At 43.7% G+C, this 22117-nt stretch overlaps 1 protein-coding gene across 1 annotated transcript; it reads right to left on the reverse strand.

The window, feature by feature from the left end:
* Positions 1-2826: 2826 nt before the first annotated feature.
* Positions 2827-9540, reverse strand: sparcl1 (SPARC-like 1; the record flags this gene model as incomplete). The annotated part of the gene is made up of 10 exons (XM_084155019.1): positions 2827-2855; positions 3152-3300; positions 3563-3711; positions 5654-5790; positions 6022-6142; positions 6757-6878; positions 7392-7503; positions 7802-9055; positions 9287-9352; positions 9487-9540. 10 exons carry the CDS (start codon positions 9538-9540, stop codon positions 2827-2829), a joined length of 2193 nt encoding a protein of 730 aa, XP_084011145.1.
* Between the last annotated feature and the right edge of the window lie 12577 nt (positions 9541-22117).

Raw genomic sequence — 22117 nt, forward strand, 5'->3', positions numbered from 1 at the left:
TCAGTGATTATAAAGAAGCGCAGGAAGTAAATGTATATTAAGAACATTTTATCAACAATATCTTATTGTTAAGATGTTTAAGAAACGCACAATACCTCACCACTACCTGAAGACTGTCCTCCAGCTTCCACCTACAAATGAAACCAGGAAATCACAGTGGACGCTATCAGACCTGGGTCTCAAATTCTTGGAAAATAATTTCAAATACTTGCCTAGCTAAATGAACCATTAGAAAAGTCCAAAACTGGAAACCCTGAATCTGAAAGTCCCAAGTCTGACACTCCTAGCAAATTCAAGCAAATGCTCAAAGTATTTGAAAGTATTTGAACCCAGGTCTTGACGCTATAGTACCTACAGTATTCAATAAACATGTAAATTTACATTTTAGTCATTTAGCAGACACTCTTATCCAGAGCAACTTACAGTTAGTGAATGCATATATTTTCTTTTTATACTGGCCCCCCATGGGAATCGAACCCACTGGCGTTGCAAATGCCATGCTCTATCAACTGAGCTACATCCCTGCCGGCCATTCCCTCCCCTAACCTGGGCCAATTGTGCGCCGCCCATGAGTCTCCCGGTCGCAGCCGGCTGCGACAGAGCCTGGATTCGAACCAGGATCTAGTGGCACAGTTAGCACTGCGATGCAGTGCCTTAGACCACTGCGCCACTCAGGAGTTCTCAAAAGGCTCAAAGTATTTGAAAGTATTTTCAAGTATTTGAACCCAGGTCTGGACGCTACAGTACCTACAGTATTCAATAAACATGTAAATGTGTTACCAGGAGAGCCATCGTCTGAAAGATGATCCACAGCATACAAAACATGTTGCTCTGCTTTCCCATACAAAAAAGAAAGTCAGAAAAGCATCTCATTGTTAGAAACATATAACCAATAGGAGCAATAATCCAGTGTCAAGCAGTTTCAATAAATACACAAGAAATACATGAAATTGGATTAAATTGCATGAAGGCTGTTCCATGAAAATGGTTAAGTTGTCATCTGTCATACCTCTGTGAATGATGGCAGTGTTTCAGCTCACAAAGACACTTCTGAAGATGACACGTTGTTCCTGGTTTCACTCTTATAAAGAGCCACTTCCTCCATGTCCACTGGTAACAGTCCAATCAGAATACAGCTCTAAATGTTGATCTCAACATGGACAGTCATTCTCACCATCTTGACAGACCACACAATTGTGGCTTGCTGACCCAAAGAGGGCCTTATTCAAAATCACCTGCATTGCAAACCCAAACCAGGAATCTGAACCATATTATCATATTACAATTATGTCCTTATTATAAGCCTTTGTTGGATGAGTCAACTGTTCACCTGTGGTTGCTGTGTAAAATAGATACCTGTAATTATTTTCATCCAAACTAGAAGAGACAAAACGTCACCACTGACGTGAAAGTGACATCACCAACCACAACTTATTACAGTTACTTCCCAATTATGTAATTGTACAGTACAAATGATCATATAAGAATATAAAGAAGGTTTGAGTGTATTTCAGTGTAACCTAAATACTAAAACATAATATTCTGCAGTATTTTCTCTTCGTTGTATCAATTTATCATAATGCATGAAATAACTTTATTGATAACAATTTACCCCTGGGGGTAAATAAAGTTACATTCAATTCAATTGTGCATAAAGTAAAACAATCAAACAGGAATGTGATGAGATCCAATGAGGTTAAAATTATTTTTATTAGAAGGGTTAGTGAAATAGCAATATCAGGCAAGACATAAAAAACGGTTGCAGCATTCAACTCTTAGTAATTCTGTCAACATCACATGTTCTACTATATTTAATGCCATTTAAATTTCTCCTTTTGACATAATATAAATAAATACTCTATTCAAGCTCAATTTATTTTGAGAGTCAATTACAAATGGTTTCCATACAAAAAATATTGTTATGCTCCCACATCAAACTATAGCATTTTTCTGTGCCATGTTTCAAATTAATACTGTAATTCTTGGCCAAAAAGTAAAGTGATAGGTTTTACCTGCATAGAAGTCAACATATTTTTTGTTTTCTGTCATCTACAAAAAGCACTCGTAAACTTTCCCCCTCTTGGAATGTGTTCATAACAGTGATATCATTGTTAATGGTTTTAAAAAATTGTTCTCATCCCCTATTCTACAAATACCACTATCAGCTATACAGTATCTACATACAGTATCACAGAACATCCACATATTTATAGATCCAGATTTGCTCTACCTTGGTCTGATTTAAAGACAACATGAACTATCCTCCTCTTCCATCTATGACACATGACATGGAAGGACAGTGGTCCATTCTCACTTTTACTTTTTAGTCAATTGCACTTTGCAGTAGAATGGTAGAACCAGCCTGATTGCTGTGTTCACCATTCTGTTTTACTGCACATATACATTTGGGCTTTCTCCAATAGATGGGGGTTTGGAATAAGCCAAGAAATGACTGGTCAAATCAGCATCTTCTCAGAAAACCCACCCTCAAAATCCTGTGCTTTGAATTAGGTTGTCCTCTGATTGGTTTAAGGTGATCCAATCACTGACAAGTTAGTTTTGAATAATGCCTCTTATTACAGACATAGGCTCAAAGAGTTTCAATAAGGAGCAATGCCAGACTGATATGTTAAGTAAAATAGAATGGTGAACACAGCGGTCAGGCTGGTTCCACCAAGCTAACTTTGCAGAGCATCCCAAAAACATACAGTTTAAATCAACACAAGTCTCTCTTCTGCCGATTAAGGTATGTGGTTCTGCCATGATTGAAGGTGATCTTGTTAAATGCTTTGTTAATCTGGTTGCTTGTTGAGGTACAGATTGGGCTCAGAAGAGCAGGTTGACATCCATGTCCTCTGCAGAGGGGGAAAATGGGGGAATGTCAGAGATTTAGAATTGCGGACACTGTTATCGTAATCACAAAATATTACATCTTTACAAGAGTTTACAATACAGGGTCATACTATCAACCATGTGTGAAAGCACATGACCATGGTCCTTCTGTAAGCTACAATAATGCAGCATTCATTAATTCACTCAAATCTAACTACTACAACTATCACAACATTGGCAACATCAAGTCAAGCCTCATTCTTTGGTCATTGAATTGGTTTCACTTTGTATAAGGGAAGCTACGGACTGCCACTCTTACCATCCTTGATGCCGAAGCAGTTGGCCCACTCCCTGAAGGACACCTGTTTGTCTTTGTCTGCGTCACACTCCTGGAAAAAGCGGGAGGTGCAATGCTCCATGGGGACCAACGGGACCCTCAGGGGGGCCAGCTCAGAGTGGGACAGGAACCTGGATAGGAACACCAGTGTCATGTTCATAAGCCTTTGCAATGGAAAACGTTTTGAAACATTTTGCAACAGAAAACAAAAATGAGCGTCTCTTATTGTTTCCCTGTTTCACTCTGTTTTATTCCGTTGGGGGTTGAGAATGGGGGAGTCTGACCCCAAAAACTGCAACTGAACCGCAAGAGACTTCTCAGTGTAAAATTACGTTCTGGTTATTTTTCAGGATTATGACAAAAAATATATATATTTCTCCTGAAGTACTGTACCTGTCAGAAGGGTGCTGGTCCATCTGGGCAAACTGCCAGTGCACGGGATAGATGTACATGTTGTAGTTCTTCTCAAAGTCCTGGGCCAGCAACTCAATGGGGTGGTCGCCGGCATGGAGGCGCCTCTCACTCTCGTGGATTTTTCTCACCTAGGAGATTGACATCATCGTCATTTATGGTCACACATTAATAATAAAGTTGTATTGAATTGAATATGAATATGTGCTAACAAGATCCTAATTCGAAAATCACTTGTAAGGCACTGGTGATTTTATGGCTTTGAGATACACTGCCGGTCAAACGCTTTAGAACACCTACTCATTCAAGGGTTTTTCTTTATTTTTACTATTTTCTATATTGTAGAATAATAGTGAAGACATCAAACTATGAAATAACACATACGGAATCATGTAGTAACCCAAAAAGTGTTAAACAAATCAAAATGTAGTCTATTTGAGATTCTTCAAATAGCCACCCTTTGCTTTGATGACAGCTTTGCAAATTTTTGGCATTCTCTCAACCAGCTTCATGAGGTAGTCATTTGGAATGCATTTCAATTAACAGGTGTGACTTCTTAAAAGTTAATTTGTGGAATTTATTTCCTTCTTAATGCGTTTGAGCCAATCAGTTGTGTTGTGACAAGGTAGGGGTGGTATACAGAAGATAGGCATATTTGGTAAAAGACCAAGTCCATATTATGGCAAGAACAGCTCAAATAAGCAAAGAGAAATGACAGTCCATCATTACTTTAAGACATGAAGGTCAGTCAATACGGAACATTTCAAGAACTTTTAAAGTTTCTTTAAGTGCAGTCGCAAAAACCATCAAGCGCTATAATGAAACTGGCTCTCATGAGGACCGCCACAGGAATGGAAGACCCAGAGTTACCTCTGCTGAGGATAAATTCATTAGAGTTACCAGCCTCAGAAATTGCAGCCCAAATAAATGCTTCACAGAGTTCAAGTAACAGACATATCTCAGCATCAACTGTTCAGAGGAGACTGTGTGAATCAAGCCTTCATGGTCGAATTGCTGCAAAGAAACCACTACTAAAGGACAACAATAATAAGAAGAGACTTGCTTGGGCCAAGAAACACGAGCAATGGACATTAGACCGGTGGAAATGTGTCCTTTGGTCTGGAGTCCAAATTGGAGATTTTTGGTTCCAACCGCCGTGCCTTTGTGAGACGCGGTGTGGGTGAACGGATGATCGCTGCATGTGTATTTCCCACCATAAAGCATGGAGGAGGAGGTGTTATGGTGTGGCGGTGCTTTGCTGGTGACACTGTATGTGATTTATTTACAATTCAAGACACACTAAACCAGCATGGCTACCACAGCATTTTGTAGCGATACGCCATCCCATCTGCTTTGGGCTTAGCGGGACTATCATTTGTTTTTCAACAGGACAATGACCCAACACACCTCCAGGCTGTGTAAGGGCTATTTTACCAAGAAGGAGAGTGATGGAGTGCTGCATCAGATGACCTGGCCTCCACAATCCAACGACCTCAACCAAATTGAGATGCTTTGGGATGAGTCGGACCGCAGAGTGAAGGAAAAGCAGCCAACAAGTGCTCAGCATATGTGGGAACTCCTTCAAGACTGTTGGAAAAGCATTCCAGGTGAAGCTGTTTGAGAGAATGCCAAGAGTGTGCAAAGCTGTCATCAAGGCAAAGGGTGGCTATTTGAAGAATTTCAAATACAACATATATTTTGATTTGTTTAACACTTTTTTTGTTACTAAATGATTCCATATGTGTTATTTCATAGTTTTGATGTCTTCACTATTATTCTACAATGTAGTAAATAGTAAAAATAAAGAAAAACCCTTGAATGAGTAGGTGTTCTAAAACTTTTCACCGGTCGTGTATATGCTGTCAATCACTAAGAATGCAGTTGGTTAAACTTCATAAAGCTCCTTTATAAGAATATGAATTATTTAGAAAATATAAATAATGGAACTATCAATGAACTACTTATAACCCCTTTATAGATTATATGTCTAATGTAAAGTGTTACCCTCATATTTTAATCTTACAGTTAAGGGTGTCCAATGATATTCAATTAAATAAAAATTTATTTACTCACTCTGATGCGTTGCTTGGGGGTGAGGAAGCCAGGGGACATTGAGTCATGTTCATAGAGCTGCAGCAAGACGTTCTTCAGCCAGTCGCGCATACGCAGAGGAAACTGGACCAGTTCGGCATTCATACACGGTGCTATGACTAACAGAGAGAGCAAGGTAGTGGAAGAAAGAGAGAGAATGAGAAAGAGAGGAGGGGGAGAGGCAAGGAAAGACAAGATAATTAAATATAGAGTGAGAAACAGACGAGAGAGAGAAAGAAAAAGAAAGGGAGTGGAAGAAATTGACCAAGTGGTGTTATACTTTAGTTATTTCAGGTTAGTTACTGTATTGGTCAGAAACTGTAGAGGTGGTCTGACTATAGCTGTCTTACATTTGCAGGGTCCAGTGTAGTCCAGGTGAAGTCTATGGCCTCTCTTGGTGCCTTCCAGGTTGCACTTAGTGGCAAAGAGCTCACAGGATGTGTCGTAGGTGACATTGTCAGTTCCACATACCTGCAGGAAAGATACATTACTTCATGTGTTATGGATTTCACAAAGGAAATACTTCAGTTAAAGATATTGTAGTGATCCTGCTAATTGTAAGCAACTAAGCATCACAGAGTTCCAATAGAGTTAACTCTATTGGGACTGAGGATAGTGTACCTGTCTTAGGAACAGAGGTCTGCAGATAAAATTCTAGCCAGAACCAACAGCTCCCCAACATTACTAGAACATCATGTCAGGGTTGTACCATTGCCAGATTCTTGGCATATTTCCTTCAAGTTTCCTCGAACAACAGATGTAGGATCAGATACCCTATCCAAATCCTAACTTTTATAGAGGCATAGTTCTGTGGTACCGATCTTATCAATTTCCATGGCCCACAGTTCCTGTCCCCAGTAGCAACTTTTCCCAAAGGTTTTTAAAGGAACTCCTTTCGTATTGTTTATATTTATTGGACAGGATAGAGCGAAAGGAAGGAGTAGAGAGAGAAAGTGCTAGAGCAGTGGGTCGGATTCAACCAATGCTCGTAGCAGTACATACTGTATAGTATATATGATCCAGAGGCAACGATTCAGAACTCTGAACCCCCCAAGGCCACCCCAGTGACCACCGTTCATACTCACATGATCATAGTCAGTGACACTCTGTGGGCAGGCAGAAGGCTCCTGACACACACACATAGGCTTCTTCTCCTCGTTGAGTTTACAGGTCTTTCCACGTTTACAACGGAAGTTCTCACAAGGGTCTAAAAGAGAGAAAAAAATTGCCTAAACACACTCATGCCCTATAACTTTATATCAGTGGAACATTGATGTGAAAAAACTGTTGTTTCTTTTCTGCTATATTCCCTAAATCATTGTATTAATACATTCTTCATGTGTTATTCAAGTTTTAATCATGTCTTAATCATAATTTACAGGTATGTACTTTCCAGTGATTATAGATGTCAATGGAAACCCCAGCACTACCACCACAGCCATTACCCCCTGCATTCCATTGCCATTTGAGTTTGTACAGTGCCCGAATTCAATATGAGCTCTCTCATTGACGCCTTAATCCAGCGGAGACGAGATGGGGTTTGTTTTGGTAGCGGCAGTGAATTGGAGGGGCACTATTCTTCTGGGAGTGTTAGTGAAAGGGCCCAGTCAGCAGATTCCTAGTGTGTGTGTGTGTGTGTGTGTGTGTGTGTGTGTGTGTGTGTGTGTGTGTGTGTGTGTGTGTGTGTGTGTGTGCGTGCCTTGCTGAGATTGACACTTACCAGCAGCAGAGGCTTGGGGTCTGTATAGGCTGGCCGCCAGATAGGGCCTGGCGCTGGGGTAGAGATCCACTGTCGCCCTGATCTGGACTGGGTTCATTCCCACCAGAGGAGCCTGGGTAGGAAACAGAAGATGAAATCACAATAGAGGTCAACAAACCACCCACAAATGTTAATAGACAAGATGTGGGATGCATTTTAAATGACACCCTATTTCCTATACTGTATAGTACACTAATTTTGGGAAGCTCTGGGAATAGAGTAGATCCATCCATGGATCATCAGTTTAATTTCAAATAGGTCACTCGCAGAAAAGGGCCTAGCTTTATGTAGGGTTTACATGGTTCAATGTAGGTTTCAGTTTTAGGATGACAGTGTATTATAGCTAATGGGCGATATGTGATGAGTGTTACCCATTTCCCTGCTCTTCTTCTCTTGGGCTTGTAGACAGTATTGTCGGTGGTGCGGTAGTGCTCCTTCTCCCCCTCATCCCCCTGGTGGTCTGGGACTCCCTCTCCTGGCGGTGCCTCGTCCCTCTGTGGGGGGTGCTTCCTCACCCTCTGGTTCTTCCTCTGCTTCCTGGCTTTGCCTTTGGTGTGACTGGCGCTCTCGTTTACGTTCTTCTCCTCCTTCTCTTCTCCCCCTTCTACAAAAAGACGTGTCCCGTCAAGATCCACACTGTTCTTTGTCTCCTGGAGGTCAGCGTCTGTGACTGCGTCTTTTTTATTGGTCACCTTTTCTTGGGAATCGTCATTGGAACCTTTCTCCTGGTCCTTGCTTCCCTCAGGGAGTTTGTCCTGGCCGAGCACTTCCTGGCTCTCAGAGGCCTCGGCGTCTTGTATGTCCTGCTGAGACTCATAGTCATCAGTGGCAGTGGGGATTTCGTCTTCCTTGCTAGCTTGTTTTTCTTTCTCCTCCACCTTTGCCTCCTCTTCCTTATTTGAGAGGAGCTGGGCGTCTTCGGCGAGGGGTTTCCCTTCCTCCAGCTCGGTCTCCAGGGGCTGTATGTTGTCACTGTCGCCAGCGTAGTCCAGATCCACTGGAATCTCCGACTCAGTGTTGCTGTCCAACTCTTTGACTTCAGCCTCTTCCTCTACTCCACTGTCCCCGACCACAGGTTCCTCCTCTTCCTCTTTCTCTCCCTCCTCTTCATCCTCAACTGACTCCTCTTCATCCGCCATCGCCTCCACCTTTTCCGCCTCTTTCTCTGCCTCCACCTCCACCTCCTCCTCCTCCTCCTCCTCCTCCTCCTCCACCTCTACCACCTCGTCATCCTCCTCCTCCTTTTCCAAGTCTCCCTCCGCTTCTTCTCCCTCCTCCTCTTCCTCTTCCTCTTCAGATTGTGTCTCCTCAGACTCGATCTTTCCCTCCTCCTCTTCTTCCTCCTCCTCCTTTTCCACCTCTTCTTCCTCTGACTCCCCCTGGAGGAGGTCCACCAGTGCCTTATCGCTCAGCAGGACAGGGGTGCTCCTCTCACCACTGTCGGACACCTCTAACACCCCTTCCTCATTGGAGGGACCCACATTAGCGTTAGCATTGGGACCCACATTAGCGTTAGGATTGTCCTCGTAGCTCATGTCCTCATCCTCCTGCTCCTGACTGCTAGACACGAAGGTCATGAAAGTCGGCAGGACCGCCCCCTCATTGGCCTCATCTGGAACAATGTCCTTTAGCAGGAAGGGAAGTGTAAAAAGTAAATACAACTAAAAATGAAACGTTTCTGGAAAAACGTTTTGTAAATATAACAAAAGATATAGCCTCTGGACAAACTTTTGCCATAAATATAATGAAAGGTAAAGTTTCTGGAGAATCCTTGTAAATGTGTTCTGTTTTTATAGAGATGGGGTTTACTTACAGTATGGAACCTATTTAAAATACAGGAGTTGGATGCACTTTACCTTCTCTTTAGCTGTGTGTGAGGACTTGGATAAAGCTTGATGTTTGCCGTGAGGTTTGCCTTTGATCTTGGGAGTAACAAAGAATTATTGATAAAATATCATTAGACTTGTGGTTATTCAACAGGGCTACAATGATTGGCATCATACATTTTTATTAAAAATCTGTTTCATAAAGAAAGAGTGGATTTATCAGTACTTACAGACACAGCAAATGCTGAGGCCAATAGGCAAAGGAACAGTAAACGGGTCTTCATACCTATAATGACACCAAATTTAATGGCATAAAAGCACATTCCAGTGTCTATTCCACAAGTTACCACCGGCTAAATCTGTGACGTTAAAATGCCTATTTACTCTGTTCCATCTGACTGCGCAATCCACTGTCTCATCAGCCCAGCCAGGCAAATTATAAACTTGATCTCCATTATAAAAAGCATCTAGACATGATCTCACATTTCTTTTAGACTAACATTTAGTTTTCAACACCGGAGATTTGTATAAACTGTCAAAGTCGCGTCAATTCAAATCTGGTATTAGGAACAAAAGAGGTCAACACGACTTCTAAGATATACTAGTTATTTTAATTAATGCAAAAACCTTCAATGGTAAATATGATGTTTCGTATATACGGGCTCTTTGAAATACCTCACAGGGCGCTTCAGAGAACTAAAAGACATTGTTCCAGATCCAATACTCAAATACTCTGACAGAGGGAATTTCCCACTTCTCTGCTGGCCAATTAGAGTAAAGAACTGAGTGTGGTTTAAACTTTACTCAGCCAATCCGTTGATTCAGGGGTTGGTCTCATCTCCTCGGCGCCATTTGTTGCACACTTCAGCCAGGCACAAGATTATCATAACAACCTATCATAGTGAGAAGAGCCAGCTCCCTTAGACATCATTCCTACGTCCAAGGAAGGCTCACAGATCAGAAAGAACCAGTATAGTCTAGCATTTGAAGGCAAATCCTTATCTCCCTTTACCCCCTAAAACAGCTCTTCACATCAATCACATCCTTGCCAGGTGTCACAACCTACATTAGCCCAGTCAAGAATGCATTCTTTCTAAGTTAGTCATCCCATCAATTTAGGAGAATAATAAATCTCCAATAAAACCTTGCTGTCTGTCTCTCCGACATTTGCAACATTGTTTCAATATTCAAATTCGATCTCCAGCTGTCCCATAGTAATGAACGTGTAGGGGTCGGAGGTCGGGAGGAGACAGACAGTCAGGCAGCGTTTCTCAGCCAGTCAAAATCATGAATCAGCTGGCATCATTTTTATGGATATATACAAAGAAATGTCAATTGAAAAAAGGTAAAACGAAACGAAGTGCAGCTAGTTTGCAGTCTTTACAGCTTCAGTGTTTGAAGTGCTTGTGTTAGCTGTGTTGTTGACTAGCTCCTCTGAACCACAGTGTCCTGACGAGAGAGCACATTTTCTATGCCAGGCGAAATCACGCCTCATTAGCTCATTGTTATGGATGTATCCAAATAAATGTCACTAGAAAACAGCTTAAACAAATGCAAATGCTGCTGCTGTTGTTATTCGTTTTGACGTTTGACGTGACTGTAAGTTAGCCGTAGTTGGCTAGCTAGCAAGCAAGGGATAAGAACGTTGTCAGCCAGTATGGCAATAGAACATTTAGAACGAACGACTGGGTCGCGTCTCTGGCAACCGAACCAATAGAACGAAAGACCAGCCGGGTTGGGTAGCAACCCTAGATTTGTGTCGGGACTAAATCTTGTGGAAGGATGAAATAGTATGAATAAATTAATTCAAATAACGTTTTTAATGAAAATATGTAAATCATTATTTGAATATGTTGGTAACCCATTGTATAAAAGTGATAATGCCGGATAAGCTGGTGTTTGGAGGATATATTGGCACGGTTTGCCGGCCCTCGACTTCATCTCGGGCCTAACAACACGTGCCAATATATCCTCCAAACACGGGCTTGGCTTATTGGGCATTATCACTTAATTATAATTGAGTATAAAGTTTAAAGGACCAGTGCAGTCAAAATATTTTTTTTACTTTGTTTTGTATCACATTGTACAATAGCTGATGAAAATAACACTGTAAAAGTGTGAAGAAATTTGATCAGTGTTATTTCCAGATAGTTGCTGGTTGAAAATACAATCTACTCAGGACCTTCTAAATCAGCAGGTTTTGCATGGGTGGAGTTTTGGCTTGCCTGCTGACATCACCAGGCGGTATAAGTTAATATAGACCAATAACAAAGAGAGTTCCAAACCTCTCTGCCAATAACAGCCAGTTTTCAGATTACATATCATAAAGTTATGACTTCCACAGGTGATAAACCTGAGGCTCAGATTCATTCCTTCAATTCAATACTGCTCTTCACTGAGCCCAGAACCGGGCGTTGCGGGGCCAAACAGGTGTTGTACCTCATTTCCCTTTTCAGGGAACATTAGTTATAGTCATTACGTTACATTCCCTTTCAGTCGGTACTCTCAGCACACAGGGTTGGGGAGTAACAGATTACAAAGCAAAAAAAAAATCCTGCTAAAATCCTGTAATTGGATTACAGATACTTTTGAAAAACTAGCTGATTATTTATTGGATTACTTTTAAATTCAGAAAGAAATACATGACACCTTTCCATTTTCTCAATGACATTCAAATCAGCATTGAAAAAAAGCACAAGTTTAAATTTGTTCCGCCTGAGCGAGTCTGACCACAAGTCAGAGACCCTGAAGACACATCAAATGCTTTTGATGGATCACGGGAAAAGAGCAGGAATAGTATTTTGAAGGCTACAGTGCAAGTTATGTCTTCCAATGATGAGACCGCTGTCAGCATCCAAAGATTATACATCCAACTTAAATTAATGCTTGGGGGTAAGGACGACAGCATTGGTGTAGCGTACGGGCAATAGGCTACGGATATCACTTGGCCTTTTATTGATATCTACATAGCAATGATGTGAATCAGACTGCTGATTTCTCAATTATTCACGCCTTACGGATTGTGGTTGTTGTGAATGGCTGTTCACATATGTATAAACGTAGCCTATGTAACCCAATAATGGTTGAATTTGAAGAAGTGTAGTCTAAGCTGCTTATCAATCATTGTTTTTGCAACACGTGGATAGCCAGTGAAAAATGTGCTGTGAAACATGTTGTCCCGTGTGGCTCAGTTGGTAGAGTATGCTGCTTGCAACATCAAGGTTATGGGTTTGATTCCCATGGGAGACCAGTACGAAAATAAAGTATAAAGATGCATGCTCACACTACTGTAAGTCGCTCTGGATAAGAGTGTCTGCTAAAATGTAAATACCCTGCAAACAATAATGAGTCATTAGGTTATCATGAAATTATCAAAAAATCATCAGGACTTGGTGTCATTGTCCCCTGGAAGTTTTGTCTAGTTCCCGGTTGATCCTGGGGCGTCCCCTAGGATGTTCTTTGGATGTTGTGTCATGGTCCCCTGGAGATTTTGTCTAGTTCCCGGTTGGTCCCCAGGAATGTTTTATGGATGTTCTTAGAACGTTCTCAGAACGTCAGTGGGATAACGTTGCGCCGAAACCCTTAAGGGACCTAATGGGAACATTGCCGAATGTCCTCAGGATGTCCCCTGTTTGCTGGGTGGATCCCAGCCTATATGGAAAGTTTGTGGTGTTGTGCTCCACATACTGTCAAAAAATGAGTTTAATTTCAGAATACCACAAGTGGGACTTTTTATTGCTCAATCTAATTTGTGCTGATTTAATATTTTTCCATAGGCCTAACGGACACATGCTCAAACTTGTGCACTAAATGGATTACATTTAGAAAGTAACCTACCAAATCCTGTCGGTTCAACGCAACTATGGGGAATTGAAATCCCACCCCAAGCCGGCCCCAATGGAGACCAACTGAAATGGCCCATGGCAGACCACCCAGACCTCCACCCACAAGGTAGTCTGGGTATTGCGCACACTGTGCGCTGCCTAATGACCCTCTCCTGTTCCAGCTGTAAGCACACTGTGGGCTACACTGGGAGCAGTGACATCCAAGCTATAAAACCTCACAAAAGTGTGTGGTGATGCCCAACTTGCCGCAGCACAAATATCCCCTACAGTCAACACTTTAAATAATGCCCAAGACGCTGCCATGCGTACACCGCTTAGTAACCCTTACCACTTGATGCTGTATGCCAGGGAGATAGCCTCCACAAGCCAATAGGAGAGACGCTGCTTAGAGAGCGCCCTGCTACGAGCTGGATTAGCTAAATAGACTAAAAGCTGGTCACATAACCGGATATCTCCGGTCCGCTCAATGTGCGTGCATAAAGCTAGTACTGGACACAGGGCATGCAACCTCTGTTGCTCTTCAGAAGCAAAAGGAGGAGACGAAAAGGGAAATAGCTCAAAGGCTAAAGACCTGTAGGTCATAACCATGAAGGCCGCATTAGGACACAACGTCACCTTAGAGTCGACTGGGGTGAACTGAGTACAGGAAGGGTGTACGGATAAGGCGTGGAGGCCTCCAACACATTTAGCCAAGGCCAAAGCCATGAGTTGAGAGGTTTTGTAGGAGAGGATCTTGAGATCCACCAACTCCAGAGGCTCAAAGGGGGCAGCACACAATGCCTCCAAAAACAGAGCCAAATCCCACGTGGGCGCAATAGGTAAAGCAGGGTCCGAGGCCACTGGTGCGCAAGAATGTCCGTTCCCAATGGGGCACTCGGGTCCCTCATCGAGAAGAACAGACGACACTGCGCGTTTTCTTGCGATGCGTAAAGATCTATGACGGCCCTGCCTAATCTCTCCCATATCTGGGCAACCACACATGGGTGTAGCCTCCACTGACCAGCACATTCCAGCCCAACAAACATGGGAGGAGGCGCCTGAGTGCCAAATACACCGTCAGAAGCTCCAGGCAATTTATATGTCGGACACTCTGTCCCACCGTCCATACCCCCAGAATCGAGTAGCCATCGCACAGCGCGCCCCACACTTGGGGGGACATGTCTGTCTTTGCAGAATAACACCTGTCCCATGAGCACCCCTTGCGACAGTACCCGAGGGTCTCCCCACTGGGCCAGTGCCTGCAGGCATGCCAGGGACAACCGAAGCGACCAGTTTAGGTTGCGAGACGCGTCCATGCGAGTGGCTAGCACCCAGCGCTGGAAAGGCAGCATCAATAATAACCCCAGGGGAATGATTACTATCATAGAAGCCATCATGCCCAGTAGGCGCAGCAACTGGTGAAAATGCATTGTGCACGCCCTCCGAAATTGGGCCAAGCAGAGCCGGAACCCGTACACCCTCTGTAGGGATAGAAAAGTGCGAGATCCAGGAACGAAATGCACTGCGATGGGGTCAGACAGCTCTTTTTATTGTTTGCAATAAAACCTAGAGACTGAATATGGGACACTAACCTGGATGTGTACAACACCGCTTGTTCCCTTGACTCTGCTGCTATTGGCCAATAGTAAAGGCACAAAGCAAGAGTGACAGGCCGATCGAGAGGACCAAAAACTCATAGGCTGTCGCCTCATAATGGAACCTCTGAAAATTCCTGTGACCGGGATGAATGTATGCGTCCTTCAGGTCAATGGTGGTGAACCAATCACCGGGATGCACGGACCGTAACAGCCGCTCGTTTGTGAGCATTCTGAATGTGCAAACTCTGAGGTGCTTGTTTAGAACACACAGGTCTAGAATGGGACGTAAGGCCCCGTCCCTTTTTTGAACCAGGAAATACTCACTGTATCAGCCGTCCTGGGTTTCCGACAGAGGAACCACCTGTATTGCCTGCTTCTGGAGCATGGAGGATATTTCCTCCCTTAACCCTGGCACTGATGTCAGGGAAAAGTCGACGTAATGATTCTACAAAAATGTGGGGGGCGTACAACGAATTGTAGCCTGTATCCTGACGTCACTGTTCACATGATCCAGGGCAAGAGTGCGCATGTGCGACATTGGTCAGAGCAGGCAGTGAGTCTCCCGTAAAGTGCCATCTGAGGGGCCATGATGCCCTCCCGTGGACTGGGATATATTGGTTATTTTTTATTTCCACCACTCTTGACAACTGTGTGTCTGAGCGGGACAGCCCACTTAGCCGGCAGGGCTCCACTTGTCTGCTTTCGGGAAGGTTCTCCACCGTCAGCCCAGAAGGACCTCCGAGAGAGAAAAGCCCGCAGGGCCTCTTCCTGCTTCTTTTTAGCCTCAAACCAGGCCAAACAAACCCGTAGGAAAAATCTGTCCCTCTCTGGCACCTCCAAGAGAGTCAGCTAAAGGTGACACTGTGTCCACCACTGTAGCTCCCATACTTTACCCGTAAGACAGAACGGTGCACCGGGATATGCACAGAATGAAATTTGCACAAGAGCTCTGTGTGGGGCTCCCCGGCAGTCAAAGCTGCATCCAACTCCGCCAGCAGCTCGGTCTGGTAGAACTGCAGCATAGTGACAGACAAAAGGGAATGTGACTTGGACCAGGTTGTCATCACTTCCTCGCCAAAATCTGGAAAAAGAGGCAAGTGGTGCTTGACTGCGGCAATCACAGGGGGCAGGTACTTCCCACCGTGGAAGATTTCTTCTGCGGGGGAGGACGGTCACTTCTGCGGGGGAGGATGATCACTAGCGTGAGGAGGTGGCTGCCCCGGAACTAAGTCCTCCTCATCAACCAAGAAACCTCCTGAGCCCGCCAGAGACAACACGTCGTCATCCGAACCTGGGCCCAATGAGTCACTGTGGGAGACCGATTCAGACGGCTCACTATCGCCCTGCGGGGAGGCTAGTTCTATCTGCTCTGCCCACATCCCCAAATCCCTCCCCACGTCCTGCAACTCGGCAGGTACCGGCATCCAGCAGAGGAAGGTCGTCAATGTTAACCCTGCGCTTTCTCAAGAATTCGACACATCTATCCAAGGAGTTTGCATGCAGCCGCTGGCAATGCGCACACAAACTGGTTCGAGCGAGGGCCTCCTGAGCGTGCTCCAAGCCGAGACAAACAACATAAATCGTGAGTATCTTTGGGAGAAATAGTATAAACGCATGAATGGGGGCATGTTCGCTTAGCCTTCGTTGTCTCGGTCTCATTTTTTTGCCATCTTACTCATTGCTGAAGCTCATGTTTTTTTTTTTGTAGAAGCGTCAATTGTTCCTGCTCACATCGAGGTGAAGAGTGAAATAATTGAAGGAATGAATTCGAGCCTCAGGGTTATCACCTGTGGAAGGTGGGGCTTTCAGAAAGGCACAGATTTCATTAGCCTTGACAGGCGTGATTTTAGTTCTTCAATCGAAGTCGCGAGAGTGAGTTGTGTTGTACCGAGAGTACCGACTGAAAGGGAACCCTCCCTCTCCCCACTCAGACCACTCCCAGACATTCCTAGCAAAATCTTGCTTGAGAAATCGTTTTTTGCTAAAAACCTATTTTTGTTTATTTTTGACAATGTTAATGGGAAGCGATTACAGTAAGGTACTTCCTTTTTACCAGTAAATGTTTTGATATTGAGATAAAAACAGCTGTATTGGGCCTTTAAAGCGGCAATCTGCGATTAGTACATACATTTTTGTACTTTTTTATTAATGTTATATACCCATTGATTCTTGAAGAATCTAACTTATGAATGCCTCATGAGTATAATTGTCGTATCCCATCAGAACCTAAAATATTTTATTTTTTTATTCAAATGTTTGTAAACAATGTAATTGTCAAAACATGGTTAAAACTATACATGTTATCTCATGGATGGTCAGTCCTTGCATCCATAGCTCTATCTATGAATTAATAGTCGTTAATGTTCCACCAGCCCCTTCCCTCAGCTGTTTACAAAATTATTGTTATTGTTCGAACAGCAGATTGCCCCTTTAATTATGGATATAAAGTGGCCATTCAAACGATTTTATCATACTGTATGTCAAAGACAGACATGAGGACTGTCCACCTTGGTCTCTGATAATGGCAATGACAATCTCTTATTATGCAATAATTCAAAACCAATGGACAAACCATTTTCCCCAACTTTAGAAGATTTAAATCTTTAATCCCCCCCCCCCCCCCCCCCTCGGTTACCATAGCGTGAAGCTCTCCCTTCCGAGATGCGCCCCTCTCTCAAAAGTCACATTGAGAGTTCAGCGGACGCTAAAGCAAACACCAGAAGCTACTAGACAGGAAAGAGAGTCGACTAAGTCCACAAACTTTTTGTCTCTGGGTTTGGAGACAATGTGGGGGGGATTTTGCATGCCAAAAATGATAAATCACTTGGAAAAGATTGAAATGGGATGATTCTGTTTTAGCCTAATGGTAGAAATATCACGTGCATGTTGTCTTTGTCGGTTTTACTAGCTACATAAGTTCATGGGAATACTCTTTGGTCAAACTTTGTAGAGTTTTTAAAGTATAAACAAAATGTTTTTCTGTTTTTTTTTACCCAGTAATTTAATGAAATGTTCTCTAAAGCATCCATGCTAATGTAAAATCATAAAGGAAAAATCTGAGTCATAGATGTCTAACACGTCCATAACATCTAAAACAACCTGCGGAAGCACCATATGCAACACAATGGGGCCAAAAAATACACATCTGAGCAGATTGATTTACCAGTAGACATAACACAAAATCACTCTTATCATTGCAATATATACCCACCACATCCCCAGTATCAATTTCCTCAATAAGACAATAAATACATTTAGAGGGTTTCGTTTTTGCGACAACAAAATGTGTCTTCAAGGAATTTAAAATGATCATTTCAAGTGCTGATGTAGCTAAGAGAGAAGAAGAAGTGTTACCTGAGGTTGCCAGCTGCACGGAGAGGTTTGAGACTGGGTCACACAGATGCAAAAACACATACACACACAATGTACTATCTCAACCAAGACAGTGCACACACTGTCCCTCGCACACTGATGCGTCGTCCAGCAACACACACACCACACCTCTCAGGGTCTTTTGTGCCTTCTGTGTCAAGGGAAACAGTGGACAGTGGACCACAGCAAAGGAGACAGTCAACTGAGTATAGCCAACCAGGGAAGCGAGAGAGAGAGAGCTTATTCAATCAAACCCGCATTGTGGCATTTTACGCACTAGCTATTTCCTATGGTCAACTAAAATCATCCAAAATGGTTTACAATCACAAGGATGGATGACACACTGATGCGTGAACCTCAGGAGGCCGGTGACACCTTAAAAAGGAGAGGACGGGCTCATAGTACTGTCTGAAACGGAATCAATGGAATGGTATCGGACACATCAAACACATGGTTGCCATAAATATGTGGACACCTGCTCGTCGAAAATCTCATTCCAAAATCATGGGCATTAATATGGAGTTGGTCCTCCATTTGCTGCTATAACAGCCTCCACTCTTCTGTGAAGGCTTTCCACTAGATGTTGGAACATTATTGCGGGGACTTGCTTCCATTTAGCCACAAGAGCATTAGTTACATATTTACATTTACGTCATTTAGCAGACGCTCTTATCCAGAGCGACTTGCATGTTTTTTTTCATACTGGACCCCCGTGGGTCCATTATTCCTCCTCCACCAAACTTTACAGTTGGCACTATGCATTTGGGCAGGTAGCGTTCTCCTGGCATCCACCAAACCCAGATTCTTCAGTCGGATTGCCAGATGGTGATGATGATTCATTACTCCAGAGAACGCGTTTCCACTGCTCCAGAGTCCAATGGCATTGTGCATGTTGATCTTAGGAAACCCATTTCATGACGAACAGTTCTTGTGCTGATGTTGCTTCCAGAGGTGTTTGGAACTCGGTAGTGAGTGTTGCAACCTAGGACAGATGATTTATACATGCTACGCGCTTCAGCACTCGGCGGTCCTGCTCTGTGAGCTTGTGTGGCCTACCACTCACCGATTAAGCTGTTGTTGCTCCTAGACGTTTCCACTTCACAATAACAGCATTTACAGTTGACCGGGGCAGCTCTAGCAGGGCAGAAATTTGACGAACTTACTTGTTTGTCTATGGAGATTGCATGGCTGTGTGCTCGATTTTATACACCTGTCAGCAACGGGTGTGGCTGAAATAGCCGAATCCACTAATTTGAAAGGGGGGGCCACATACTTTTGTATATATGGTGTACCATTCCATTCACTCCATTCCAGCTATTATTATGAGTCATCCTCCCGTCAGCAGCCTCCTGTGGCATGAACACACATAAGCATTGTGTTATGTAGTAGGTAGGTAAGATTGGTAGGCAACAGTCAGGGCCAGAATAATGCAGGTGTTTACCGGGACTGAAGCCCCTCTGCCCAGGAGGCAGCAAAAAAAAAGAAGGAAATATATGAAGTACATATTACATATACAGTATATATTATTTACATTTACATTTACATTTTAGTCATTTAGCAGACGCTCTTATCCAGAGCGACTTACAGTTAGTGAATACATTTTTTTTTTTTATACTGGCCCCCCGTGGGAAACGAACCCACAACCCTGGCGTTGCAAACGCCATGCTCTATCAACTGAGCTACATCCCTGCCGGCCATTCCCTCCCCTACCCTGGACGACGCTGGGCCAATTGTGCGCCGCCCATGTGTCTCCCGGTCGCGGCCGGCGGCGACAGAGCCTGGATTATATATGTAGTATAAATTGTTTCTGTTTTTTTACTGCAACTGCCAACCACAGGATGACAGAAAAGAAAACAACAGCACGAGCAACAACTTAAACAAACAATACACAAACTGACCCTAAAAACTCTTTCCGGTATGATGTGGACTGCCCATGCACAAGCCACAAAAGCATTATGCCTCAATCATGCCAATGTTAGTCAGTCTCTTCTAGAAGTATCTGAGGACGAAAATCACACTTTGGCCACGCGTAACGAGGCTCTAACGCTCTATACCCAAATGGATAAACTTGAGATTGCTCTTCAGTGTAACTTGTGGAACACAATACTCCAACGTTTTCAGAATACAAGCACTGCACTTCAGGCAGTCCAACTGGACCTGTCTAACGCTGTTCGTTTGGTGGCCACGAGATAATTTGTTGCTGGGCTCCGGGATCAGTTTGATAGCGTTGAGGCAAAAGGATGAATCCTCCAAGCCTCTGTAGTGACTCGCTCTCAAACGTAGGGCAAGCAAGTACCGGTAGATCCCTCAAATGATTGACCCAGCAACCCAGTTAGCAGACACCTGGTTTTCAACCCAGTTAGCAGACACCTGGTCCCCCTTCAATTCAAGCGGGAGGTTTTTGTTGCGGAGCAACGGAAGGACCCTACCATGGCCCCTCTGATCGATACTGCATCATCGTTCGAGGAAAGTCAGGAGATAGAAGAGGGGTGTTACCTTCAGGAGGAGGTCTTGATGCAGAAATGGAGGGCTGCAGACCGACCCGCATCAGAAGAATGTAATGTACTACATCAGATAGTAATGCCAGAGTGTTTTTGTGAGGAAGAGTTGCGATTGGCTCATGAGAATCCAATGGCTGGACACCTTGGTTAGCAAAAGACACAGACCAAAGTGTTGAAACATGTTTACTGTCCAAAATTGCAGGGCGATGTAGCAGCATTTTAACAAACATGTCATGCCTGCCAGATGGTGGGGAAACCAAAGCAGACTATCCCGGTGGCACCCCTGCAACCAGTTCCTGTGGTAGAGGAACCTTTTTCTCGGGTGATGATAGACTGTGTAGGACCATTACCAAAGACTAAGAAGATAAATATGTTCTTGCTGACAATTATGGAATTGACTACACGTTTCCCAGAGGCCATCCCTCTTAGGAATATTAAGGCTAGGACTGTAGTGGAAGCCTTGCTCCAATTATTTACCAGGTTCAGCCTACCTCGAGCGGTCCAATCAGATCAGGGGTCGAATTTCATGTCCTGAGTTTTTTGGGAAGCACTGAGTGAGTTGGGGATATCACCCACAGTCACAGGGGGCAATTGAGCGGTGTCATCAGACCCTGAAAACCATTATGAAGACATACTGTGTGGGGTACCCAGGAGATTGGGACACTGCCGTCCCCTTTCTGCTGTTTGTCATTCCAGAAACAGCAGAATGAATCCACAGGATTTAGATTGTTTGAGCTTGTGTATGGGCACGAGGTGAGAGGTCCACTTAAGATGGCAAAGAGAGGCTGTTGTTACCAGAGACGTGAGTTAATGTTCTGCAGTATGTCTCCTCCTTCAAGGATCGGCTCTGGGCGGCATGTATTTGTATTTGTATTTATTAAGGATCCCATTAACTGCTGCCAAGGCAGCAGCTACTCTTCCTGGGTCCAGCAACATTAAGGCAGTTACAGTATATACAAAAAAAATATATTACATGACATTATATTTCATAACACTTTCACAACACATAAAGTGTGTGCACTCAGGCCACTACTCTACTACCACATATGTACAATACAAAATCCATGTGTACGTATGTGTAGAGTGCGTGTGTTAGCATGTGTATGCATGTGCCTGTGCCTGTGTGTGTGTGTGTGTCTCTTCACAGTCCCCGCCGTTCCATAAGGTGTAATTTTATCAGATTTTTAAATCTGATTATACTGCTTGCATCAGTTACCTGATGTGGAATAGAGTTCCATGTAGCCATGGCTCTATGTAGTACTGTACGCCTCCCATAGTCTGTTCTGGACTTGGGGATTGTGAAGAGACCGAGCTATGTGTTAGTAGTTTAAACAGACAGCTCAGTGCATTCAGCATGTCAATACCTCTTACAAAAACAATTAGGGATGAAGTCAATCTCTTCTCTACTTTGAGCCATGAGAGATTTACATTATTAAAGTTAGCTCTCCGTGTACATTTAAGGCATGTGAGTTGGCCAGGAGTAATTTGGCCGGGGTCAAGCAGACAATGATACAGCAATATGGCAAAAGGGCAGTGGCACGCTCCTTTTCTGTTCGGGACTCGGTC

Source organism: Coregonus lavaretus, assembly GCF_964263955.1.
Source record: "Coregonus lavaretus genome assembly, chromosome: 38".
Classification (NCBI taxonomy): domain Eukaryota; kingdom Metazoa; phylum Chordata; class Actinopteri; order Salmoniformes; family Salmonidae; genus Coregonus; species Coregonus lavaretus.